The sequence below is a fragment of the Nicotiana sylvestris genome, chromosome 1 (assembly GCF_000393655.2).
Source record: "Nicotiana sylvestris chromosome 1, ASM39365v2, whole genome shotgun sequence".
Classification (NCBI taxonomy): Eukaryota; Viridiplantae; Streptophyta; class Magnoliopsida; order Solanales; family Solanaceae; genus Nicotiana; species Nicotiana sylvestris.
This window is the reverse complement of record NC_091057.1, coordinates 163,259,114-163,269,699: the sequence shown is the minus strand read 5'-3', so window position 1 is coordinate 163,269,699 and position 10,586 is coordinate 163,259,114. Positions and strand designations below refer to the sequence as shown.

At 43.2% G+C, this 10,586-nt stretch overlaps 1 protein-coding gene across 1 annotated transcript; it reads right to left on the bottom strand.

Moving 5' to 3' along the window:
* Window positions 1-9,182: 9,182 nt before the first annotated feature.
* Window positions 9,183-9,707, bottom strand: LOC104242531 (uncharacterized). Its single transcript, XM_009797607.1, has one exon. It carries the CDS (start codon window positions 9,705-9,707, stop codon window positions 9,183-9,185), a length of 525 nt encoding a protein of 174 aa, XP_009795909.1.
* Window positions 9,708-10,586: the final 879 nt, after the last annotated feature.

The following is a 10,586-nucleotide window of genomic DNA, read 5'->3' as shown; positions in this document are numbered from 1 at the left end:
GATGGGATAAAATAACCAAAATTACTACCGCCTCTTAAGCAGTTTGAAATCCTGCTTATTGCGATCTCTGTTATATAGATCCTTCATTTGTCTTTAAGTTCGCTTCCTACAAAAGTTAGTACTAAGAAGAGCAGCAATATATGTAGACTTATTATATGCATTTGCAGGGTAAACGTTTTCTACACTAGTATAGTGTTGTTTGATCAAAAAATGTGACTTTCGGTTAAAATTATTGTATTTATGTAGTGATGGTTAAACCTAGTTAATAATAATATCTCTAAATGTAAGTTTCGAGAATGTAGCTAATCGTTGAATAGAACTGGTGGGAGATTGATAATAACATATATTAAATATTCTAAAAGGTATCGACAATAATGGAGGAGTAACTAACAATAAATAACAATAAATGATGTTTAAGTAAATAGGAGGTGTGATTCACCCAGTAAAGAATGAACTACATGATTGTTCCTCCTGACAATGATGAGTGACAGATAAATCCTACAATGTTCGAACTGTTCTCGGATCTGATGGAAAAATATGGAATAATATAAACAAGACTCTTAATGAAAAAGTAATGTTTGTATTTTTGCTAAAGAGAGAATCTTTCTCAGAAATATGTTCTTATTAAGTGGATATTACATGCCCCTTTTCCTTATCTTTTGTCCTCTTTATATGAGACATATCCATAGTAAACCCTAATAGTACATGTACAAGGAACATTCTTTTCCCTCTATTATCCTATTCTAAAAACTAGCCGTTACAACTCTCTCCGCGGATCTCGTACTCGACCATTGTAATTTGTAAGTATCCCGACCGATCGACCTTGGCTGGTTCGTCCCTCAATACTTTCTTGCCCTAAATGTTCCCTGGTATATTTCGACCTATACAGTTAGTCCCTCCGCTTATTGAGGCCTTCTTCAGACGGCCCCGATGAACGAACTTTGTTGGATATGGTCGAGGAGAGTGGACAAGTGGGCCAGGCAGTTAAGTTTGGGACGACCTGGCAACATGGCATTTCGTGAGCCGCAACTTTTGGAGTTGCATCTTTTCTGCACTAGAATGAAGTTATGACATCATGCGTCATTATGGCGCATTCTTCCGATGTTTTTGCGTCGTTTCCCGTGTGACTGTCAGTTGGGGATGCCATTTCGATTCCAGTGCTGGGTAGTAATGGAATAATCTCTTAGTTTTGATGCCCGAATTCTTATAAATAGAGATGTGATGATATTCATTTGTTTTTTACGTGTTTTTCTTATCACAACATTGTGTCTTCTTCTCCTTCCTCCACTGCTGTGTGTCTTCTTTCCTGGTCTTAGTGATTCCTATTGCTTCTAATCCTTCTTTGTCTGGATATCCTTTATCTCATAAAAAATATGGCTAATGTATCCTCTGGTTCCGGTGTGGGAATTGACCTCATCCCTTTGGCGGTACTTATGCCTCCTCACTCTGATGGCGTCTCTGTCTCCATTGAAGATGAGAACTTTCCTATGGTAGAGGAAAAAATTCCTCTTAGCGAGAAAGTTAGGTCTGACTTTTCGAAGGATCCTGAAGACGAGCCCGAGGCCTCTGACTCGGCGATGAAATATGCCGATCTAGCTTATCGATTTAGTCCCAGCAGGGCGTGATGTGGTACAAATCCTCCGCTTAGGGTATTGTAGGGGTGGGCATCGGTCGGTTCGGTTCGGTTATGAATATTATTGGTTTATCATATCGGTTATCGGTTTTCAAATATGATAAACCGATAACAAAACTGATAAGATATTAGTTCGGTTATCAGTTTACCCTATACGATAATTCAATCTAGAGTTAAGCAAAAAAGAGAAGACAATTCACTCGAGTTAAACAAAAAAGAGAAGAATTCACATATAGTATACTACCCTATTCTGCGTTCTAGCCACAACTAATATTTGAAGAATGTTTCATTTTGACAAGTTCATAACCTGCGCAATCTCAAAAATTGATACTACAACTCCACAAGCATTCCATCTCCATTTTACTGGAAATATTAGTTAACAGGAACATAAATTACAATTTTTTGGGTTCCTACCAAACTATAATCAAGAGATCAATCATTTTCCAGAATCCAATGATAGCAAGAGCAATAAGAGTACTAGTAATTCAAAAGTTGTCCAAACACAACTGAAATAGTGTTAATTCTTCAACAATCCAAATACATTAATCACAATACAAAGTAGTAGCAATTTCACCTGTTACAAAGTAGTAGCAACTGAAATTGGGCAACCCGTGGCCCAAACCGATAACCCAATAGTGAAAAAATACAAAACTGTTATCAAACCAATAACCCGATTACCCGATATCGATACCCCAATAAGCTTTTATCAGTTCGGGCTATCAATTATACCTGATATATGCCAGCCCTAGGGTATTGTGCATTCTATGCATATCCCTTCAAGGTAGGCTACTCTCTTCCTCTTCTCCCATTGGCGGAGAAATTCTGTTGCTACTATGGCATGTGCCCGGCTCAACGTGCCCCATATATCGACAAGCTCATCAAGATGCTTACTAAATTTGCAGAGTTGGCGGGGTCGGGATCACTCTTCGGCATCTGATGCATCTCTTCGCCCCTAGTTTCTATAGGGGGAAAATAATGAACCTTCATCATCGAGGTGGCAAATGCCTGGTGGTGAATATGGATGACAAGGCAAATCGTTAGTTCTTGCACAACTTCTTCTTTGTTAGAACCGAAGACATGGTGGCCAAAGCGGACGGCTTCCCCGAGACTTGGAATTACACTCGTAAGTGTCTATTCTTCTTTTGTTAAAAACATTTGATCTGTTTGTTTTATTCGTAGGCTCTAAAATTTTGTCCCTTCTTCGTGCAGCCAAGACTACGCCCCCTCCTTTGGTCGGGGAAATTTCTGACTGGGTTGGCCGGATTCTACCTCACATCGTGGGAATTTGTGAGTGGCCGAGCTTTTTCAAGAAGTTTGGACATGCTCCTTCCTTGGCCGATGAGTTTATCTATATATTTTTGCTGTCTTGACCTCATGGTCGCCTACTTATTGTAGTTTGCTCTTGGTAGTAGTGATAACCTTACTTTGACTTTTCTTTTTCAGCCCGAGGATCTTCGAGAAGGAAGGTTGTCTTTGCTTCGACTTCTATTCCCACTGTGACCGTGGCTAGGTATGCTCGATCGTCTGCTTTTGTTCCTTTCTCAAGCGCTGCTAGGTCTGCTCGACTGTCAGCCCCATCTACTGCTGCCTTATTATCCTTTTCTTCTCCGCCTACGGATATTTCGACAGCGGAGCTTCCAACTTCCCCTTTGCACCGTCTAGTGGACGACGAGGAGGAGTCATTGCCGAGCGGCGAGAATTTTGTTCCCCGTAAGAGAAGATCGGTGGACGTTGGTGATAGGGTTGCCTGGGCTGTAGATTTGGTAAAGGATGATTTTGTCATCTGTGAGACGGTGGCCATAATACTTGAGGACAACGTCGAGCTGGCGTCTGATATTCCGATATCAACAGAGGCCATTGAGGGCATGCCTCTTCCCTTTGCAGCGGTAAGGGTCGAAGGGCCGGCCGTTGTGGCTTCTGATAATTTGCGGTAGGAGGGGTCACCGACTTTGCAGCCAGCTAACTATGCTTATTCGCCAGCCGATGGGAGAGGCAAAGGCATTACCGATTAAGGCTACGACACGGGTTCTGATCTCGATGCTGACGAGATGCATATGATGGATGAGGGATTTGCCCAGCTGGAGGTGAGACTGGAGGGGTCCACGTGGACTATTGCGATCCCCATAGAATGGGACCTATTAAAAGATACGGAGAACGTGGATCCTGCCCTCGGTGCCCTTTGCTCCGACGTGGATGGTCAAACTCTCCAAGAGTTGAATCATGCTACTTTATCGATAAGCATAGAGGACCTCGCTCTCAAGGTAAGATTTTCGACGCTTCTCATTTCTGTTCGTTATGCTCAATGTTTAGGCTTCGTTCTTGCTCTGCTTGCTTTCTTTTTCTCTCTTTTTCAGATTGTGATCTTGGAAATTGAAAGCACCCAAAGATAGGAGTGGCGTAAGGCTATTTTTATGCAGTTGCACAGAAAATACCACGAGTGCTGTGGCAAGCACCGGGAAATTTGTAGGAGGGTTCGGTAAGAGCAACAATTTTTAGGCTCTTCAAGATGAACTAAAGGAGAAGGATGACGAGCTGGCGAGGGTCATCGAAAAGTGTAGCATCCTTGAGGGGACGTTAAGAAATAAATAGGAAGAGCTCGAGGCTAGTATGGGGGTCAAAGCCCAGTGCGGCGACCTCCAAGCCCACGTGGTTTCTCTGAGCGCCCAACTTGAGGAATGGCAATTCAAAGCGGATGCTCTAGGCGTCAAGGTCGCCAAGAAGGCAGAGGACCTTGAGAAAGCAGAGTTTGCTCGGTCGGGGGCTCTGAGGAAGGCGGGAGCTTTGGAGGTAGTGATCCGTATTCTTCGCTCTGAGCGAGAAAGTAACTTGGAGATGACCAAGCTTAAAGAAAAGCATCTTGATGAGAGGATTAGGGAGTTGGAGAAAGACAACTCCCTCCATCAGGATCAGGTGATCACCTTAGAGGCCGAGAAGGCTCATATGCTTACGAAACTGTCATCTTCTTATACTTCAAATTTCCCAAACGTTCCCCAAGGCCTGTACGAGGAATAGATTCACGCTGAGGCCCAGTTGGAAGTATTTCGAGATGTGCATGGGCGGGATCTGTTCCTAGGGATGCCCTTGAAGATGCTCGATTTAAGGCCCGTAAAGCTCGAATCGCTTGCGGGTATGATCATGTTATACCGTAGGCCGGTAACGATGAGAGGGACGTGAATGTGGATCAGATTGAAGAGGACTCCTATTACAAGGACACATACCCTGAGGGCGGTGGTGATGGTGATGGGGCAGATGGAGACGACCCAAAGTCAAGCCGATGGCACTGATGGTCCTGGTGGCGACCAATATTTTTTCTTTTTCCTTCACTTATTTTGCTGCAAACTTGTGTGTTTTTTGTAGGCATCTTTACAAGCCTTTGTAAAAATATTTTAAGTATGAAATGCCGACTTTGTTATTTGTACCTGATTCTTTTTCTTTGGTTCGTGCTTGTATGCTTTTTGATTTTCTCGCTTTGTTGCCTTGATTTTCTTAGCCGTAATCACTTAGCTCGAATAAGGTTGAACACATCCTAAGTTTAATTACGGACGAGGGTCAGCAGGTGTTAGTTTGAATAAGGTCAAACCGAAACCTAAGTTTGATTATGGCCGAGGGCCAGTAGATGTTAGTTCGAACGAGGTCGAACATATCCTATATTTAATTATGGCTGAGGGCCAGTAGATGTCAGTTCAAATGAGGTTGAACATATCCTATGTTTAATTATGGCTGAGGTCTAGTTAGGTGTTAATTCGAACGAGGTCAAACATAACCTATGTTTAGTTTGAGGGCTAGTTAGGTGTTAATTCGAACGAGGTCGAATATAACCTATGTTTGGTTATGGCCGAGGGACAATTAGGTGTTAATTCGAACGAGGTCGGATATAACATATGTTTGGTTGTGGCCGAGGGCTAGTTAGGCGTTAATTTGGACGAGATCAAATATGCCTCTAGGTACGATAGTTGTCGATGTTGTGATCTTTAAGGCATTCAGAGAAATAGAAATAAACTTCATGCATTGGTGCTTTGTTCATACACTTGGAGAAATTTACATCTTTTTTCGGGCATTGGCTGGTGTTCCAGTTCCAGTCCTAGTCTATCTAGTCCCTTCATTGGTCGAGCTGGAGAAGTCTTGATAGGTTGAGCAATGATCTAGTTGCCATGTGCCTGCGTCTATGCGCACTTCGACCTAAAGCGTCCCCTTCATCGCCTCGTTAAAAACCTTCTTGAGAAAACCCAATTGGTACAAAACTCAAATGAGGGGAAAACGAGTATGACTTGGGGGACGCTTTATCTCTTAAAATTTGAAGTACTTGAGGCGGGTAATATTCCGGTTGTTTAGTAGTAGCTTTCCTTCCATTGTTTCTAGTTGGAATGACACTTTGTTAGTTGTTGCCGTGATTTGTACGGGCCATCCCAATTTGTTCCCAGTTTACCTTCCCGTGGGTCTTTGCTTGGTTATGTTTTAGCTTTAAGCACGTAGTCCTCGTCTTTGAGTGGCTTGACTTTTGCCTTTTTGTTATAATAGCATTCTACTTGTTATTTTTGGGCGATCATCCTTACGTAGGACATATCTCTTTGTTCTTCGACTTCGTCGAGCTCTTACCTTCTACATTCATTGTTCCTTGGTCCGCTCTCATGGGAGTATTTTAGGTTGGGCTCCTCGACTTTGACAAGTATTACTACATGTCCCATAGACTAATGAGTAAGGCGTCTCTCCTATGCTCGTCTTCGGCATTGTTCAGTAGGCCCAGAGTACTTCTGGTAATATTTCCGGCCATAACCCTTTGGCGTCTTCAAGTTTTTTCTTCATGATGTTCAATATCGACTTGTCGGAGGATTCCACTTCTCTGTTGCCTGCGGAATGATATGGCGTTGAGAGTATTCCTTTGATATACCATTTTTCAAAAAATTCAGTGACCTTATTTCTTGTAAATTGGGGCCTATTATCGCAACTGATCTCTTTGGGGAGGCCGAATCGGCAACGATGTTTTTCCATATGAAGGCGATCACTTCCTATTCACATATTTGGGAGAATTCTCCTGTTTCTACTCATTTAGAGAAATAGTCAATCAAAACCAAAAGGAATCGCACATTACCTCGTCCTGCCGGGAGGGGGCCTATGATGTCCATTCCCTATTTAATGAACGACCAAGGAGAAGTGACTGAGTGGAGGTGTTCGCCTGCTTGGTAAATCATTGGGGCATACTTTTGGCATTGCTCACATATTTTCACGAAGTCCACGACCTCTTTTTTCATGGTGGGCCAGTAATACCCTACCCGTATATGACATCTGACAAAAGCTTGATTGCCAGAATGATCTCTGCAATGGCCTTCGTAGGCCTCTTCTGAACGTGTCGCGTCTGATTTGGGCCCAAGCATTTTGCTAGAGCGCCATCGTATGTTCTCTTATGCAGGTCATTGTGGATGATGCTTTACCTAGCCGTTTGCATTCTCAGCTTTTGGCCTCTTTTTATCACCTGGGAGTACATTGTTCTGCAAATATGTGACAAAACAGTTGCTCCAGTCCCATGTCAGGTTTACGGTTCTTACCTCGATTAGGTCTATTGATGAGTTAAGAAGGTGGACCACACTTCTATCTTCGGTTGCAATATTTTTTGGGGCTGTGGCTAATTTGGCGAGGTCGCCCGCCTCGGTATTCTATGCTCGGGGGATTTGGTCGAGTTGGCATTCGTCAAACTCGGGCAGCAGCTTGCAGATTTTGGTCTGGTACTTTTGCAACCTTTGTTCCTTGATTTAGAAAGTCCCTGTGACTTGGTTGACAATGAGTTGAGAATCACAATGTAGTCTTAATTGTTTTGCCCCGTATTTGAGTGCTAGTCTTAACCCTGCAATTGTGGCCTCATACTCGGCCTGATTGTTAGTCATGTCTAGGCACCTTATAGACTGGCGAATCACTTTTTCGGTTGGGACTTCGAGTACGAGTCCCAGTTCACACTCTGACGCTTTGGACGTGCCGTCAGTGTATAGGATTCATAGGTCTTGTGTTTGCGGAGAAGCGTGGACGGCTTCTTTTTCGACTTTGGGCATTATTTTTGCGCTGAGTCAGCGACGAATTCTGCAAGGACTTGTAACTTTATCACTGTTCGTGGCCGATATGTGATATCGTGCTCGCTCAGTTCGATGGCATATTTGGCCAACCTTCCCAATAGCTCGGGTTTATGCAAAATGCTTCTTAGGGGGAAAGTCGTGACAACCGAGATAGGGTGGCATTGGAAATATGTCTAAGCTTTCGCAAAGCTACGACTAAGGCCGGAGCCAGTTTTTTGAGGTGAGGGTATCTCGTCTCGGTGTCGACTAGTGTTCTGCTAATGTAATAGATGTGAGACTGCATACCTTTATTTTCTCGGACCAGGACTGGGCTCACCGTTACTTCGGATACTGGGAGCTAGACGAGGAGACGTTCCCCCTGCTTTGGTTTTGAAAGTAATGGTAGCAATGAAAAATATGCTTTTAATTCCTTTAGGGCTTGGACACGCTTAGAAGTCCATTGGAGGCCGTTATCCTTCTTGAGTACCCCGAAGAATCTGTGACACCTATCCGATGATCGCAAAATGAATCTTGAAAGGGTGGCGATATGGCTAGTTAGTCTCTAAACCTGTTTTTTGGTGGTTAGGTGTTCTGGTATCCCTTCAGTGGCTCTGATTTTATTAGGATTGACCTCGATCACTCGTTCCGACACCAGAAAACCTAGAAATTTTTCTGAGGCCACGCCGAATGCACACTTTTCAGGATTCAGTTTCATTCTGTACCGTCTGAATATGTTGAATGTTTCTTTTAAGTGGTCGATGTGATCTTCTTTCCTTTTGGACTTGACCAACATGTCATCTATATAGACTTCCATTGTTTTGCCGAGTTGGTCTTTGAACATCCTCGTGTATCTTTATTTTCTCGGACCAGGACTGGGCTCACCGTTACTTCGGATACTGGGAGCTAGACGAGGAGACGTTCCCCCTGCTTTGGTTTTGAAAGTAATGGTAGCAATGAAAAATATGCTTTTAATTCCTTTAGGGCTTGGACACGCTTAGAAGTCCATTGGAGGCCGTTATCCTTCTTGAGTACCCCGAAGAATCTGTGACACCTATCCGATGATCGCAAAATGAATCTTGAAAGGGTGGCGATATGGCTAGTTAGTCTCTAAACCTGTTTTTTGGTGGTTAGGTGTTCTGGTATCCCTTCAGTGGCTCTGATTTGATTAGGATTGACCTCGATCACTCGTTCCGACACCAGAAAACCTAGAAATTTTTCTGAGGCCACGCCGAATGCACACTTTTCAGGATTCAGTTTCATTCTGTACCGTCTGAATATGTTGAATGTTTCTTTTAAGTGGTCGATGTGATCTTCTTTCCTTTTGGACTTGACCAACATGTCATCTATATAGACTTCCATTGTTTTGCCGAGTTGGTCTTTGAACATCCTCGTCACTAATAATAGGATGACCATGGATACACAATGTGAGAGCCATGATATCACAGAGTCTATGTCATCTATATAGACTTCCATTGTTTTGCCGAGTTGTTTCTTTCAAACGCTGTATCTTAGTCCATGATATGGAACGTGGTTTCCAGAGTTATGCCGGCCAAGACGGGGAGTGTGATTTCGCCAGATATTCGCTCAACTGCATTGTTATAACATGTTAGTGTGATGAAATGCGACACTATCTTATCTTCGAGTTTCATTTGTGCAAGTACTCGAGGGTGGATAATGCACGCGCCGCTCCCATCGTCTACCATAATGCGTCTCACATCGGTATCTAAAATTTGTAAAGTGATAACAAGGGCATCATAGTGAGGGAAAGCCAAACCGTTAGTATCTGAATTATCGAAGATGATACTTTCTTCGAGTTCATCATACCGTTCATGGGTGATTGACCGTTTGAGCTTGTGGGTTGTGGTGAACTTCACACTGTTGATGGAAGCATCGTCACCACCGCCACTGATCATATGGACAGTGCGGGTAGACAAGGGCGGTTTCGACGGTCCTTGATGTTGTTCACGTTCTCTGGAAATGTTGGTCCATCCCTGGTTGCTCAGCAACTCTTTGAGGTGTCCCTGTCGTAGCATGTTTACGACCTCCTATCTTAAGGCGATGCAATCCTCGGTTTTGTGTCCTCGCTCTTGGTGGAACTCGCAAAAGGCGTCTGATTTTCTAGTACTCGGGTCTGACCTCATCTTTTATGGCCACTTCACCCTTGGTCCGAGCTTCTCCAAGGTGTAGACTATTTCTGTAGGTGACCCACAAAAATTGTGAATGGATAATAAATGGGGCATACCTATTTTGTACCGGTGAGTCCTTGTCCTTGATCTGGGTGGGCCCTCTTCGTGGCGGGAGGAGGACATAATGGCGGTTCTGACATTTGGTAGATGTTGTTCCTATCACACCTCCTTTTTCCTACACCCCGAAAGGGTAGAAGGGAGTTTTTCCAATTTAAGTGACAATTGAAACGGGATTATTTATTTAATATCGGAGTCGCCACTTGGGATAATTTATGGTGTCCAAAGTCACCGGTTTAAATCCTGAATCGACGAAAGGATTGACTCTGTATTACAGTCTGCGATCACAGAAATCCGGGTAAGGAATTCTATTAATCCGGAAGAAGGTGTTAGGCATTCCCGAGTTCCGTGGTTCTAGCACGGTCGCTCAACTGTTATAATTGGCCTATTGTCTGATTTAATACATATTTTAACCTATGGTTCAATTTTAACTTTATAACCGCTTTTAATTATTTGATTATTCGTAATTAAAGAATTGAGATACGCGTACATATACTCTTTTCCTTTGGCGCGTCAAAAATCATGTCACGCGAACGTATCCACAATTAATAATGCTTTGTTTATTTTATTAAGAAAAGTTTGACCGAAGTTGCGCGAACGCATACATCGATTTATTTTTAGAAATCGCAATCATATTACGCGAACGTGTCCACAACTGCGATGATATAT

Coding starts and splice junctions, on each gene's coding strand:
- LOC104242531 (XM_009797607.1), bottom strand. CDS start 9,707: ATGCTACGACAGGGACACCTCAAAGAGTTGCTGAGCAACCAGGGATGG.